We start from the raw sequence: 17,544 nt of genomic DNA on the forward strand, positions 1-17,544 counted from the left end.
ATAGCGTCAAATCACCACAAGTGCACTTTCTGAATGAGTAAGAGTCTCCGCTTCTTCAACCACTCTGGCTGACATGGCCTTAAGCCTGGAGCACTTACACTTACACCACATACTGTATGCTCCAGTGAAACTATACACAAACTATACACATGTGAAGAAGGAAATTGCTGGTAAAAAAAGGTGTTGACCAAAAGGCCTGAGGTTGTCACATCTTGATTTCCCCTCGACTATAAGCTTGATGAAATTGTACCTAATTGGCAGAATTTCAGTAGATGAAACAGTTGAGGAAATTCATTTCAAAGTGTTTTGCTGTGTTGTCACATCCAGTCACACTTGTCTTAAATCGCAGCAGGGGGGGGGGGGGGGGCAGCAGTCAACAGCCAGTGCACTTTCTCACATCAAGCTGTTTAATTAATGATTGAATCAAAACGTCACTCAATCTGACACCAAACCAAGAAAATAGAGACTTCAGAAAATACAGCAAAGTGGAAGAGAGACATTTAAATATTGAACACAACTTCCTTCCTTTTTTTTTTTTTTTTTTTTTTTTAACAACATATGTCTACAATGTAGTGAGTGCTCATTAATATGTATTCGGGAAATATAATGATTCTGTTTTTCTTCTCCAGAACGGGAAACATGATGAGGCATGGATGATCCTGAAGCAGGTCCATGACACCAACATGAGGGCCAAGGGTTACCCAGAGAGGGTCTTTTCTGTAAGTCTCACTCAAGGTTGTCTCAAATCTAAGCAGGAAATGACATCATCATGGTGGGTGGGCATCTTTTGTCTGCAGGCTTATTACAGAGCAGCAGGTTTTGAGCTTGGTGCTGCATACATTTGCATATTAAGAGATTTTCTTGAAACTACTATAACCTTTTAATGCTTCAAGCAATAGAGTTGATATTAATACTTAAATATGCTGGCATTAAATGACTTTATAACTTCTTCTTAATATATTAATGAGTAAAATCAATGAGTATTACTGGCCATGTTGAATATATCATACAGTTAATGGTGTTTTTATTCCTACATAAATGTTAATAATATGAAAGAGAAATGAATTCTACTTTGAATAAGCAATATTTCAAAGCAACACTTTGCATATTCAGCAATGATGAAAAACAACTCAATTGATACATTTGTGTAGTTTAGTTCCTTTAATTTTATAGTAATTTCCTTATTATGACATTTGAAAGAGAGGGTGGTGCAATTTGGTACGAATTATAAGTAAAAACAGAAAAATATGATTTCATTTGTAAGTGGTGGTTTATATTTGGGTTCATAATAGTTATTAATTTACAAGAACTAATAATTTTGAGTTAGTACTTGCCAACTAAACTCATCTAACTTTTTTTTATTATACTTTTTTATATATATACACACACATACACATATACATATATATATATATATATAAACATATACATATATTGAATCTTTATTGTCATTTCAAGTATACAGTGAGTCTCTGTAGGGAGAGCTCCAGGTTGCTGCGTCAACCTGTGCAAAACTAGATGGTGAATTGAATCAAAACGTCAGTCAATCTGACACCAAACTAAGAAAATAGAGACTTCAGAAACTACAGCAAAGTGGAAGAGAGACATTTAAATATTGAACACAACTTCCTTCCTTTTGCACGGTTGTCCACAATTTGCTTTATATCAATAAATATTGTGAAAAGGTTTCCACTAAACACCGCTTAGAGGAATACACACAATCATTAAGTGCAGCAGTTGAATCTAAATATTTAATGAGTGTGTTGTTCTTTCCAGGTGACGACGATCAAAACAGTGAAGCAGATGGATGAACTGGTGAACATGAGCGACAACAGCCCCTGGCATGCGAAATGGAGGCAGAAGCTCGCTGCACTTTTCCATCAGGTGACGAATGCGGCACACTGAGGACAGATTACGACAAATAAATAATCTGTGTATGATAGAAAGAAGAATTAGAATCAGAAATAGACCTAAGTCATTGATTTCAGTTGTTAAAAACTGTACTCTACAGCTTAATGAATGGTTATACAATTACTGGAGGTCTTAATAACTTTATAACAAATTCAGTTAGAAGTTGCTAGAAAATAGTCCTGTGAGTAAAACATGATAAATGCTGGAATAAAATTTGGGTAGGAGTACATGTAAGACAATTTAAAGAGGCCAAAAAAATCAAAAAAATCAACAAAAATAATGAAAACAACAGAATAAAGCCAATTAACAGTTTCATTCAATCATGATAAGCGAGGCAGGAGTTTTTCCTCAAATGTTCTTATTTCTCTTTAAGCATGGAAAAAAAAGAACTTTTCTCATTCATCAAATTACATTACATGACAATAACATAAATCAACTGATTTAAAACCACAAAAATGACTGCAGATGAAGTGTGATGATAGTAGTGTATGGAATGACTCACTAACAACTGTGGTGGCTTAATTGCAACTATGCCATCAAAACCCATGTGTTAACCCTTTCACGCATAGTGGACAGCTATTCAAACAGCTGTTCTCTTAAATATATATATATATATATATATATATATATATATATATATACATACATATACATACACATATATATATATATATAAATATATGTATATATGTGTGTATATATATATATATATTTAAGAGAACAGCTGTTTGAATAGCTGTCCACTATAGTGACCACTATGCGTGAAAGGGTTAAGAGCTTGCCAAAAAATAAACAAGCAATGTGTGATATTATAATACTGGAGGATAATTACCCTCTTTATTTTATTTTCACCATCAGAAATTGATATCTTATTGAGGGATGTGTGTGTTTTATTATAATCAATAGTAACTAAGATGTAATATACTGCAGACAGGCAAGAGGTGTATTTGTTTTTAATAAGGAGAACACAAACATCAGTCAGAGCTCAGATGAAATGTTGCTCCGCTCTGCACAGCTCAGCTCTCTTTGTCTGTGTATTCAGGTACAAGACATGAGATTTGTCTCTCAGTTTGAGCGTCGCTGAATCCGCCTCAGTTTATTTACCCCTGCCTAACAAAGGGATTCTGGGTTATGATGTTTATTTCTTGCAGCCAGTGGAGAGAAGACCGGTGTTTGTTGACTTTTTATCTGGTTCTACAGTTTGTATTTATTATTTTCTGTCCATGTTTTCCCCTGTATTCCTGTGTATGTGTGTTCCTCCAGGTGTGGAGTAATTTCCAGGCTGTTTTCTCCCCTGAGTACCGCCGCACCACCTACATGATGATGGCTGTTTGGTTCTCTATGTCCTTCAGGTGAGATAAGGGTGAAGAGCATTGCACTACTGCAGATTTTTCTGGCTCATAATTTGACTTACACAACGCCACTTATTCATGCAATCAGTCAGCGAAGGCCTTTTATGATGATCACAGCACTCAGCTAGCAGTGGGCGGCCTGAATGCAGAGGAAATGCTCAAAAGTGGTCTATAATCTCCCGCCAAAAATGACACGGCCAGGCTGCACATATTAGGGTCATACCTGCTGACTGTGAACAGCCTTTATTAATGTGTGTTCACAAAAATGTCTTTTTCTTCTTTTTTGGTCAGAATAAAATAAACAACAGAAAAGCAGAAGCACAAAAGATGAAGATAAAAGTTTTAGAGAATTCACATCCTTTCCTCGATTAAAAGTAGCTAATAATTCTCCGTTATAGAAATATCAGTTAAATTTTACATAAGTATGATCAGCAAAACATATTTAACATGTCAAAAATAGAAGTACTTGATGAAACTACTACCATCAGCTTAGCATAAAGACTTGAAACAGTGAGAAACAGCTACTAGCTATTGGCTGGAACATAATGGAGCCTCAACTCATTGCCTAGCAACCATTCTGAGCCAGTTTCATAACCCTCTGTAAAATGTAAAATTACCACTTTTACCCTTTGGTTTGTGGACCAACTAATCAAATGTTATATAATGTGTTAGTTAGTGAGCGTCAGAGCAGATTTTGTTGACATTAGACAAAAAGGTAAACTAGCTTTTTCCATGTTTTTCAGTCTTTGTGCTAATCTAAGCTAACTGCTGCTTCATGTAGCCTTAAGCTAAGTCGTGAAAGTCAAAAAAAGTCTGCACCCTGCAGCTCCCAATGCAGATAAATTTAATAGGATATCATGTCTGAAGAGGAGCAGTAAGCTGGAAACGTCACTCGTGATATCCTATTAGATGTACCTGCATTGGGAGCTGCAGGGTGTGTGGACCTTTTCCCTGCTTTCACTGATTTTTGTTATTTGGTCTGGCGCCTACTTTCTTACTCCAGATGTGAGCGTCTACCACACAATTTTTGCCTTAAATGAAGTCACCATAGCTAGTGTATGAGAGCTCTATCGATCTTTTTATTTAAGTCAAAATGTTTAACTCTTCCTTTGGGTACAGTTTAAGAACAATTTCAGTATCATACAATAATTAAAGTAACTAAAGCAAAAACATAAAATTATTTTCATTAATTAGATTTACCAAATATTTTTATGAGAGCACAATAATCTTGAATTCCTTGGCTGCAAACATTTGTAAAACTAAAGAGTATAACAGGGCATCTTCACATTTTTAAGAACAAATGTTTTCAGACCTTTTAAAACCTCTTTAAATGAAAAAAAACATTGCTGAGACATATAATAATGCAACACTGCTCATGTGTCACTTTTCTCAGCAGACCTGTTAGATTTGTCTTCTTCTCTCCTCCTCCTCCTTTTTCAGCTACTATGGCCTGACAGTGTGGTTCCCCGACATGATCAAGTACCTGCAGAAACAGGAGTACTCCTCACGCACCAAGGTTTTCGTTAAGGAAAAAGTAGAACATGTCACCTTTAACTTCACCCTGGAAAACCAGGTCCACCGCCAGGGAGAGTACTTCAACGACAAGTGAGTTAGCCTCATTTGCTTGTTAGTGTTTCTTTGGTGAATGAGTTGTTCAAATTGAAGCATTAATGTAATAATAAACATCCTAACAGGCATGTCTCTCTATCTCTTTGCAATATCCTTCTTTCTCCCTCTACTCTCCCTACCACACTCATTGTCTCTTTGCCTCCATTCTTTAATTCCCTCCCTTCTCTCGCCTAATTGCTTCCAGGTTTATGAACCTGAGAATGAGGTCTATGGTGTTTGAGGACTCGTTGTTTGAGGAGTGTTACTTTGAAGACATTACCTCCAGCAACACCTTCTTCAAGAACTGCACCTTCATCGCCACCCTCTTCTACAACACAGGTAGGAAACACACACGCACGCACACACACACACACACACACACACATACACACCTACACACACACACACACACACACACACACACACACACACACACATACACAGTTATAGTCCCCCTCCACTCAAAAATATGTTTTTCTATTAGTTTTCTAATGTTTTTTCAGCTTCACTGTGCACAATGATGTATGTTTCACATTCATCTTCTGAAAATGAAAAGTTGCTCTGTGCTTACTAAAAATCTGATTTCAAGTGGTGGGCCAAGCAGCTTCCTGAAATGATTCATGTCATTTTAAGGACTAAAACAAGATAGAAAGGCAACAAATTATAACAAGTATTGTTACAACACAGCTCGAGCAGGAATAAAAAAGGGGATAACACACAAATTGGAACTGAGAAATGTTTATTTTTTATTGAGGAATGAGTGGACGATATGCTGTGAGATGCTGCATGGTGCAGAAAAAGAAACCGAGAACCAACAGTGGAAGTCAGGGAGCAGTAAAGACTGGCTGACCTACTAAAAGATTAAATCCGACCGGCGTCTCTGCCCTCCAGTCTCCTGCAGGGAAAGGTCATGAAGTAAGAGAACAATGTCTAGAGAGCGTCATAAGAAAAGTCTCACTTTATGTGTTTTGCTCTTAAAATGAACAATTCACTTGAGATTTGAGCAATTCCTAAAAAAAAAGGGAATAAAATCTATTTAAAATGTGTTGTAAGCTGTGTATAGGTGCCTCAGGCTCATATTTCTCTCTCTCCCTCTCTCTGTCCTCTCCGTGCTATTTATAGAACTTTCACAAATCTCTGTATAAATAACTTCCTTTTAAGTAGCTGTTTGTACAGTTTCACTCACATGTGTTTGCTGTCCACAAATGCAATGTTCCTTTATTAGTCCCACAATGGGGACATTTGCATTATCACAGCAGCAAGTGGACAATAAATAGAAGAGCAGCAATAAGAAAAGCAATAAGAACAATAATAGTAAAAAGAAATATGGGTCAATGACGTACCAGATGTAACCCAGTGTCAATTGTTGTACAATTTATATTTTTAATTGTTGTTTTCATAAAAATTTGACCGTATACAGAAAAATAAATGTGAACTAAAATGTGGAATAAATATAATTCACTCAATGATTGTTTTTAGGATATGTTATGCTCAATATTGACGAAATGATTTAAAATTTAAATGTAGAAATACTCCACTACACTACTTTCATTTGATGTTTTGAAATGAATTAATTATTTGTGTAAGTACACTTAAATACACTGTAAGTGGATACAATATTTAATATTTATCATTATTTTATGGTTACACCATTTGACATTTTCAGCATTCAGTCTTACTTTTGGTGTTAAAAAATGGTGCAAGTGTCATTTCAAATGACATAAAACCAACAAAAATGTAAAAAGTACATTTTAACAAACCTGATGCTGCTTTTAAAACTATTTTTAAAGATATTTTTGAATTGCTCATTTTGCCAACACTTATTTGTCACTGACCCTTATAATAAAATAATCCTGACATTATTTACATTGTTTACAAGAGTAATATTGGTATTGAATGGTAATATACCAGAGATGATATTGTTATTGCACAGATTAAAGTGAAAGGAAATATATATGTATATTGTATGTATATTGTACAGTCGAGTTGAAATTAGTAGTATACATGAAGTTCTAATATTGCACAGAAAATCAGTGGAGTCTGTTGAATTTTCAGTCAGCGTATAATTACCAGTTTATCACCTATAAAATCTATTATAATCTACCCCTGCATCATATAATATTCAGCTTTAGTGGACAGTGTATTATCCAACCTTTTCTTTCCTTCTTTTGACGGGTAAAAAACAGCAGGAACATTTTGTTCCAACTGTTTGTCAAAATGGTGCAATTACTTTCTTTTTCCCCCCTCCACTCACTGACTGACTGACTGACTGACTGACTGACTGGCACCACACCAAAAGCAGCATTGCAGAGCTGCAACGTCTCCTAGCAACCTTTTTTTCCTTCCCCAGCTTTAAAATTGCACAGCTGTGTCTCATCTCAAACTATACAATTGATTTTTCCCATAAAAGGTGTTACATGCACAGAAAGCTGATAATAAATGTATCTTTGTCTTTAGGGAAACAAGGACACTTGTCCACTATAGATTCAGCAGCTGTGTCCACACAGCCAAAGCTTCCTTTTTGCTTTGTTAGGTGTTTGCAGTCTTTTGCACATCGTAGCTGCTATCACTGCTGGCCAGGAGTTCTTCATTAAAATATGAATTAAACTTCTTATGGCTTAATCTCTCTTTGAGCTCCCTGTTCAGGACTTTAGGCTGCTGGATAGTTGCCATGGTGCACCTTTATTATTATTATTACAGTGCAGCATGATGGGAATAAACCACATGATGAATGCAGGTGAGCTACACAGGTGTGACATCCTGTTGATCTGTACTGTACTGATCCGAGAGCTATTATTCACATTTTATTCAATTAAATTGAGAGTAATTATTGCAAGATTATATTAATACACACGTTTACTGCAGATTATATTGAGCATGATAACAAGATGCCTGCACTTAGACCTCCTGGAAAGCCTTGACTCTGATGCCTTCTTACTCTCCATACGTCTTCTTGTGGCTCACAGAGGCAAACAGTTCGAGCTACTCTGCGACAATGGAACAAATTTCACTGGAGGATGTCGTGAGCTCAAGGAGGCTATCTAGGTAATGCCCCCCCAGTTGCAGAAGCAGTTAGAAGAACAGAAAATACATTTCTGGTTCAACCAACCAGCTGTTCCACATTTCGGAGGAACATTTGAACGAGAGGTGAAGTCAGTAAAAACAGCACTAAGAGTCATCCTAAGAGAGCAGTCAGTCCCTGAACCCATCTTGCAGACTCTCCTCGTCGAAGTGGAAGGCATCTTAAATGTTAAACCTCTGGGATATGTATCAGCACATGTAGCAGATTTGGACCCCATAACACCCAACATGCTACTGATGGGTCGTCGAGATTCTTCTCTCCTCCAAACCTTGTATGACAACGAAGACCTGCTGGGGAAACGAGGCATAGCCAGGTGCTGGCAGATAACTTCTAGGCTTCATTCATCCAGCATTACATGCCAAGCCTACAGTCATCAGATCTGATGGCAAGGAACTCACTGTGGGTCAGGTTGTCCTTGTTATCAATTCATGACTTCCACGTGCACTCTGGCCTGTGGGCACAGTGACTGAGACCTTCTCAGGGCCAGACAGCTGAGTGCGTTCAGCTACTGTGAAGGTCAAGGACATGACCTATACACGTCCAGTCATTCAGAGGCTGAGGACACCCCAGGCAGTCTTTCTGAGTGATAGATAATTCTCTTGTCAGATAATTGGGGTCGGCTGTGTTAGAAAGACTGAGAGCGGAACTCAAGTTTGTTGTTGCCATGGTTTCCTCCCTTCTTCCGATTAATGCACACTATCAAGCCGGCTAATTTATTTTTCCAATTGTGCGTCCTTAGATGATAAACCACACACCCTCACATCATCCACCTCCAATCATCTACAGTATGCCATCACCTGTACCATCTGCTGATGAAGAATTATAATTAGATGTTCACTAAATGAAGACCTCCAGTCCGTTAATGGGAGTCTCCTGTCCATAACGTTGCTTCAACCAGTGTAAAGTATTAAGTGCAGAAGAGCTGCTGCATAGGCTATATTACATAATATCATATTATAATATTAATATTTAATGTTATTAATGAGTTTATGCATTTATTTGTTTGGGTGTATGGTATTTTACACCTGTTTTTATTTAATTTCTCCTTTTAAATATATTTTTTTACTTTTATTCCTTGCAACCACGCAAGCAAGAAACCCCCAACCACAGACTTTAAAGTGTGATCCACCAGGAGGCTGGCAGGGTTTTGGGCTTTGACTGTCTGACCAATGAAGCTAAACAATGGGAAAAGGAGCATGATTGCAGCAATAAAAGAATAATAATGCATTTATTTATTACTCGTTTATTTACAGGGCCTGACATTTTTCAAAATTGGGGGGATTTTATTTTGTTTGGGGGGGGGGGGGGGACTGCTGTGTCCTCTTCTTACCTCAGATTGCATTTTCTTCTTGTACTTGACCTAAGTTTGTGAGAAAGGCATGGAGAGGAGAAGACAGAATTAACAAATGAGAATAACATGTAAAAGTCTCTTAATACATTTTGTACAAATTTACCTTAGAATTTAAAGAAATTAAGTTTGTGTTAAGTGCTGAAAAGTGTCCTTACAAAGTCGAATGAATATCGCACTGCGTCCATTTAAGGGAGAACATATTCTGACCTTTTTTAAATTTGTTTGATATAAACGCCACGTTTATAGGTTAACGGCCTAAAAATGTGGTTTAACCAACGTTTCATTCAGGTAAAGAGTTGGGAGGGTAAGCGGCTGTGTTATCATACATGCCCGTATTTTCCTGACCTTTAAATGCGCTTTGTTCATCATTTTGGTGTTTTCGTTTCTAGCAGCAAAGAGTGTAAATCGAATACATTTCAAAGGTACATACACACACGCATCTCATGTCTATGGCATACAAAACATAGACACGTAAGAAATAAAATAAGTAATACATTACGAATTGGATTCAATACAATTTACATGTGAAACAGGAAATTAAATTGCAGCTCCTGGCTGCCGCTGTCCATGGTGCTGATCTATCCGTATGGACTCTAATGTGGGATGAGCCAAATTTTTTGGCACAGACAGAAAAAAACTAAACTATAACATAGGCAGTGTCATATTAATGTAACTGTTGTGTGCGTTAAGATGCAGACTCAGACCAAGGATGTCTTTGGAGGCAACCTACGTTTATTCTGACAACAGAATTAGTGACAAAATCCTCCGGTCAATTAGCTCGAAACACTCCAGCCCCTACACAAATCAGTTGACACACACAACAGAAAAGACGCTTACCTCTCCCGTGGAGAACAGTAACGAAAGGGGAGACGCACATGCGGGAGATATAACTTAAAGTGAACGCCGTGGTATCTTGTGTGAATCTTGTGTAATTATAACACATAACTAATTTAACTCAACACATTGTATTGCTGTAGAATTAACACTATGACAGTATTACGTAACATCATACGTAACATCATTCATATTATAATGATGTTACGATGACGTAACTAGGCATTGCGAATTAAAGCACTATGACGTCACAATGGCTTTCATATTATAATGATGTTACGATGACGTAAGTAGGCATTGCGAATTAAAGCACTATGACGTCACAATGGTTCCACTTCATATAGGCTCCACTCCCAGTTTAATGTAAATTCAAGGATACTCAGAGAAATCCATTGACTAATTTACAACCTTTTTGGTGAATTTTAGAAAACTTTCCAGCCGTATTTGCATAAGAGAAAGAAGAAATATTGTCAACATGTCAATGTTTGGAGCTCGCATGTGGGTCGCAAAGCCTGTTTGTCACATCTTAAGACCTCATCTGGTGCTTGACGGCCCCAATTCATCGCGGGCTAACCTTACACAAGATAACAAACAAGTTAACCCTAACCCTAATAGTCCTAATACATCCACGACTAACCTTACACAAGGTAGCAAACAAGCTAACCCTAACCCTAACCCCAATTCATCCAAGACTGACCTCATACAACCTAGCAATGTCCAAAGCCTGAGTTTGGAGAGTTCCAGCCAGTCTGTTGTCCAACTGAGAGATACAGGACGAGATATTCTTCCACTTCCTGGTCTCTCATTCTACCTATTTTACTGTCTCTGCCCTGCAAATGAAGTAATCAGGGATGATACATCACTGGACCTAGAGATGCCACAAGATGCTGGCAGATTGGAGGTTGTTTCCACAGCAAACAATGCAGCTCAAACTTCCATCACCAGAGGACACTTTCCTTACATGGACCAAGGATTTTTAAACAGGACCAGAGAAGGGGTTATGATATTTTTTGCCATTGCTCATGCAAGAGTCAGAGTTCAAACCAGAGCAATGATTGCAGCTGCCCATATCAGAGCCCGAGCAGGGTTTGGAGCTGTTGTCCCCAGGGCCCAAGCAGGGATCAACACTTTTACTAACATGACCAGAACTACCATTGCGTCCCTTTTGCCCAGGGCACGGGCAGGGCTTGAAGGTTTTTTCAACGTTGCCAGAAGACGAATTGTTTCCTTTTCGCCTGTGGCACGAGCAGGGATTGAAGGTTTTTTCAGTGTGGCCAGAAGAAACATCGTGTCCCTTTTTCCCGAGACACGAGAAAGAATTGGAAGTTTTTTTGACATGACCAGGAGAAGAGTCATGTCCTTTTTGCCCGTGGCACGAGCAGGAATTGAAGGTTTTTTCAATGTGGCCAGAAGAAAAATCGTGTCCCTTTTTCCCGAGACACGAGAAAGAATTGGACGTTTTTTTGGCATGACCAGGAGAAGAGTCATGTCCTTTTCACCCGTGGCACGAGCAGTACAGTTTTTCAACATGGCGATGAGAAGAATGTACCTTGCTTTATACTCAGTCCTAGTAAGAATCGCCAACTTATTCCGAGAGGATGAATTTACCATTCCCAGATTGGGAATCCTACCTTTTCTGTTGAGGGCAAGAGAAAGATTTTGGCAATATTATGAATGGGTGGTGGAAGAAACTGGTGCCTTACCACCACCTGATTAGGGAGAGTTGTTTCATTGTAAATTTCATGTAAATATAATGTAAAAAATAATATAATGTGAATATAATGTAAAAAATAATATAATGTGAATATAATGTAAAAAATAATATAATGTGAATATAATGTAAATAATGATATAATGTAAATGATAATATAATGTAAATATAATATGTAATATAACAATTCTAAATTAAAATGTTTAATTATAATTATGTTTGTATAGTTTTTCCTCTATATTCATCATTCGGAAAGACATAGCTGTCAATAATTGTGAGTATAAAAAAGGGAATGGTTGCGATGTCCTGGCAGAAACAAGGATAGGTAAACATTTCCCTACATGTCCCCTGTCATCTACAATTATACACGCTACTTGTCTGCTTTACTGATGTTAAGCTGCCGTTAAAGCAGCCTACAGTCAGTGTTTGGTTTGTCCATTCTGGGCTACTGTAGAAACGTGGTGGCAGTTAAGCTAACAAAAAACCCCAATGAGCCTTATTTTCAGGTCATTATACACTAATTAAAACATACAACCTGACTTTTATAAATAACAGCTAGTCAGACTTAGCTGTTCTCAGATGAAGGTAGTAGAGTAAAAGGTATAATGTTCTTCCTCTTAAGTGTATGAAATAAGGGTAAAGTCACAACAATTGAAAACACTGCCCAGGAGTAGAGTTTACTGATGTTATATTATACAGCAAATTTTGTTGTACGTGAACATGCAATGACAATAAAGGCATTCATTCATTCATATTACAGAAAATCTGGGCATTCAAGTTCAAGTTTTTCAATTACCACTCATTGCCTGAGTTACAAGTGTCCAATAGCGGATTAATCCTCACTAAAAAAAACTTTGTAGATGGTGATGGCATTGGCTCATGTAACATTGAAGGTGGGTGCACATTTAAGCACAGAATCCAAAAGGACTCTCCAAAAAAATACAACTTTAAATAAAAAATGAATGATTGCATGGATGATGGATGGTGGATGATTTTTTTTTAAATATATGGTAAAAATTACAACATGAGAACCCATTTTTAGTTTCAACAGTGCTTCAACAAAGCTGTGACTTTGTCGAAATGTTGGTGATTAACAGAACTAAAAATGGAGCTGCGTGTCAGGTACTTTTTCCTAATCATCCTGTCTGAATTCTGCTATTAGCACCAGCACCTTACAAAGAATTTGGTGTGCATTTACCCACTCTTACTCTTACTACTGAAATATTCAAACATATCCATGGAATATTAACAAACAGAATACATAAATTTAAGGGTGAAAAGTCATCCGTTAAACTTTCTTTCTTTATTTCTTTGTTCACACAACAGTGATTTGGAGGGAAATTGACTAATTAACTTAGAAGGTGGAGTTTTATATACCTTCTGGTGTGTCTAATCAGGAGTGGCTGCCCGTGCCTTAAGTAATGTGGGGTGATTTGATGTAAAACTAGGCCTGGTCATTTACTAGTCAACCCCTTTTCCTCTCTAACCCTGCTTCTTTTCTGCCTCCTTTCTCACCACCTTCTGTTCTCCCACTCCCTCCCTTCTCTCCAGATCTCTTCAAATACAGGCTGGTCAACTGCAAGCTTATCAACAGCACTTTCCTGCACAACAAAGAAGGCTGCCTGCTCAGTGACGTCAGTGATGATAATAATGCCTACATGGTCTACTTTGTCAGCTTCCTGGGCACCTTGGCTGTGCTGCCAGGCAACATTGTTTCTGCGCTGCTTATGGACAAGATTGGACGGCTGAGGATGCTTGGTAATATACTCTAGGCAGCAAGGAGACATGCATAATATTCAGCACCATGTGTATTGAAAGAAAAATAAGATTGGGAGTAAAGTTTGTACATCAGCATCACTAATAGGCATTAGTGGTCAGTAATAGCTTTTGTCCATTTTATTTCTAAAGTAATGCGTGGCAAAAGTGTTTCTTTTACCTTTGGTTGGTCAAAAGATCTTACTCATCTCAGCTTCTTAGTTTCTGCCAGTATAGGTCAGAACTTTTACCGTCCAACTCTGAGAGATTTGTGCATACTTTCTTACTACTGCACTGAAAACGTTTGAAAAAAAGGATGCAGGATACATCAGTGGCTGCCTCTGTTGATGTTTTCCAATTAATGACATCCTTTTATCCAACGACATATAGCTTACATGTTAACATATTTTCTGCAGGTATGAATAAGAGTGCTTCTCTATCAGTGGCAGCCCTGTGGTGGATTCTGTGTTGACTGTTTCTTAGTCTATGTGATGAGATAGACTCAAGCCATTTGAGTCAAAAACTCAACTCAAACTTTAGTCAAATCAGTTGAGAAGACTATAACTCAACTATGCTCTATTCTTACACAGAGAAAGTACAGGGAAGTGTCAGTTGCAAATCTAATTGCAGAGTTACATGACATTACACGTTACATACAGTACGTACATGAGGTTTCAGAGTAGAGGGTCATAGTAGATGATGTCACCATAATCTATAAAAGTAAATCAAATTCACCTTTAGTTAAGTTAATACTTTGATATGTACGTTTTGTCATTGGTCCAGGTGCACATATATTTTTGGACAGAAAGAGCACTAAGGGAACCATGTTTATGACACTTGAGCTTGTAAAATCTGGTATAATTACATTACAGTCAAATTATGCAGGATTTCCTTCCTTTCTTCATACGTCACTCTTTTCTCATATTTACCCTTTTTCTCCCCTTGTCTTATCTCCAGCGGGCTCCAGTGTGATTTCTTGCATCAGCTGTTTCTTCCTGTCCTTTGGCAACAGCGAGTCAGCCATGATTGCTCTGCTCTGCCTGTTTGGGGGAATCAGCATCGCCTCCTGGAATGCCCTGGATGTGCTGACCGTTGAGCTCTACCCATCTGACAAGAGGTAGGCAAATCAGGCATGCCCCGAAATCTCCTTGACACTGTGAAGGCAGGGTCAATGGTGCTGAGTGATGTGTTAAATTATGTCATAAATGTTGCTCCATCATGATTGGTCGGCTTATGTGGATGCATGACATTGTGGAGGGAACTCATTGGTAGTGCTTGTGATGTACAGCATTTAGCTGCCTTGTTGCCATCTAATGGTTTGAGCAGGATGTGCTTTTGCCTGAATGGCAGCGCATGTAAACCCTACTTTGATTTATTCATTAAAATGGAGCTTAATACAAAATAAAATATCACTATTTGCGAGGAACATAATTCTCAAGTATCATCATTGTTTATGTTGTCCTGCTGTATTCAAGAGAAATGCTTTTGAGACTTTTCATTTAAGAGGATGTAGCTCCACCTTGTGGTTGTATGGAGTTCCACTATGGTACAGTGTATAAACCATGGACTGTATATAAAGATAATATGTTACATATATACTGTATACAGTGTATGGTGTAAAAATAGAGAAATTTCTCACCATACTGTCTCAGTAAGATGACTGTACTTCATGTACAAAGTGAAAGATTAATGTATTGTTGTTGCTATATTACTCAATTTCTTTTCTCATTTGGTTATTTTATTCCTAATTAAAACACAATCAAGCAACAGACAACAAACTAACTCTGTACTGTTTGTCTGTGCCCTCTCTTTCCTCAGAACTACGGCATTTGGCTTCCTCAACGCCCTCTGTAAATTAGCAGCAGTGTTAGGCATAAGTATTTTCACCTCCTTCGTTGGTATCACCAAGGCTGTACCCATCCTCTTTGCCTCGGGGGCATTGGCGGCAGGCAGTTTTTTGGCCCTCAAACTACCAGAAACCCGGGGCCAGGTGCTGCAATAATGTGGCGCCAACAACTTTCCAGGGGGGCAGAAGAGTTTTCGCCACACTGTGAACGAACAGCTCAAGAGCCCTCCTTATTCTACCCTCTAACCCCTTCCACACAATAACAGAATCAAGTTTGTGCACATAACACAGTGCAGAAGATCCACACAGATCTGCTGAGCTGTAAATATTTGGTATTGGTCATTATCTGATAGGTATCTCTCCATGATGGTGGAGCTGTGATGAACCATGATTGGCTGATTTGGACAAATTATTGATGATTGCTCAGAATTGGTCTCAAGGAAAATGTGAGGCAAACATAATGTTAACATGTTCAGTGAGGGTGTGAAACTTGATTTCCCTGGAATATAATAGTACATTTAGATGTGTTACCCCTAATATCTGTACATACACCTGGGGTTGGAGGTCAGGGGATGGGGGCTCTTGATGGTGAGCCATGCAAATAGACTCATAGAAATGACCACTAGCCATTGTTGCAGAGTTATCTGTAGTCACCTTCATTCTTCTGAGCAAATTCAACTCACCTCTCAAGTTTTGAGTAGCTACTTTACCGTTGTTGGACATAGATCAAAAATGCAACATTTTATGCCTTGATTTGAAGCATTTTTGACTCTGCGGGGTAAAACCAAGACACAACTCTCTTGGCTTTTTCTTTAACAAAGACCTATCCTCATTATGTATCTCCTGAGGTCTTGTGTTGGTGTACAGATTAACTGCCATTTTATAGATTATAGAAACATTCCAGGTTTGTTTTTCTTATTGTTAGAATGTGACAAGGCGATCAAACAAGCCCCTTTTCCCTTTAAAAACATTGTTTCTGATCACCTCTGACCAGTCATGAGATCATTCAGTTTCCCATGCCAAGTGAAGATTTTGTGCTGTCATGATTGCCATTTCATCACGACAATTAAGCTATTTGTTCAAATGTACATTTAAAGCACAACCACTTGCCAGTGTGAATGTCCCTAACATTTTCTTGACTTGACGAAAATGTCTAGAAGCTCACACTCAATCATCATTTTTCAATCATACTGTATATCCCTTTGTAAGAAATGCCTTTTTAGTACCTCTCCTCCCAGACTTACAGTATGTTTGTCTCTTATAATTGTGTTTTGGAGGGTGTTATGCATGTCAAAAAGTATGTATGTAAATTTATGAAAATTGAGAGTATAACATGTAAACAGCATTTTGGACATGTTGCATTTCCTTTTATCAGTCAGTCTGGTTTAAGTTGCTGTAATGTTTGGATATTTCCTACCCTACCCCACAAAAGACAGCACAATGCATTTATTATGCTGTTGCTTACAGCAGATGAATCTTACCACACTCTTCTTAGAGCACACTCTACAGGATGGGTTCAAATTTAAAAAATATTCCTTTATTAACTTACATAACACGTGAAAGAAAAAGAGGTAATCACAAGGAGAAAAAAAGTGAAACAAAAAGGCTTCATTTTTATTTTTGATGTTTTTAGTGCAGACACAAATTGTGTTAAGTGTGTAAGAGATGGCAGATAAACTATAATCTAATTGTGTGAACTGAATGTTTATATTAATGTGAGTGTGCTTCTTAGTGCAATATTGAACCTCTGTGCAATATTGAATATCTGTTTTGTTTTGGGTTTTTTTTTTTCATCTTTTACCATTTCACATTTGGCAAATTCTATTTTATTAATGGATGTGGGGTAGCTGTCTCATGTTAACTGGGATTTTGCTCTGGGTTCAAGAAAGTCCAGAAAATTAGAGCACAAAATCAGTAGAGTAGTTATTCAAGTGGTTGGAATATACTGCACCCAGAGTAAAAAAAAAAAGTGGGTTACAGCAGAGTTGTTCTATTTCATATTTTCCTCATTTGAGATGTGTTTTGTCATCGGAGCACATAACATGTTGAACAGTTAGGATGGGACACTGTGTTAACTTGTGCTTCATTCATACA

At 37.8% G+C, this 17,544-nt stretch overlaps 1 protein-coding gene across 1 annotated transcript in view; it reads left to right on the top strand.

Annotated features, from left to right (window-relative positions):
- sv2a (synaptic vesicle glycoprotein 2A) overlaps positions 1–15,606 on the top strand; it is a 34,079-nt gene extending 18,473 nt beyond the window's left edge. The window contains exons 5-12 of the mRNA XM_053326783.1: positions 630–719; positions 1,777–1,884; positions 3,175–3,263; positions 4,704–4,868; positions 5,077–5,210; positions 13,401–13,607; positions 14,562–14,721; positions 15,423–15,606. Of these exons, the coding sequence (XP_053182758.1) occupies positions 630–719; positions 1,777–1,884; positions 3,175–3,263; positions 4,704–4,868; positions 5,077–5,210; positions 13,401–13,607; positions 14,562–14,721; positions 15,423–15,606 (1,137 nt within the window). The remainder of the gene's footprint in view (positions 1–629; positions 720–1,776; positions 1,885–3,174; positions 3,264–4,703; positions 4,869–5,076; positions 5,211–13,400; positions 13,608–14,561; positions 14,722–15,422) is intronic.
- The last annotated feature ends 1,938 nt before the right edge of the window (positions 15,607–17,544 follow it).

Source organism: Scomber japonicus, chromosome 10, assembly GCF_027409825.1.
Source record: "Scomber japonicus isolate fScoJap1 chromosome 10, fScoJap1.pri, whole genome shotgun sequence".
Lineage (NCBI taxonomy): Eukaryota > Metazoa > Chordata > Actinopteri > Scombriformes > Scombridae > Scomber > Scomber japonicus.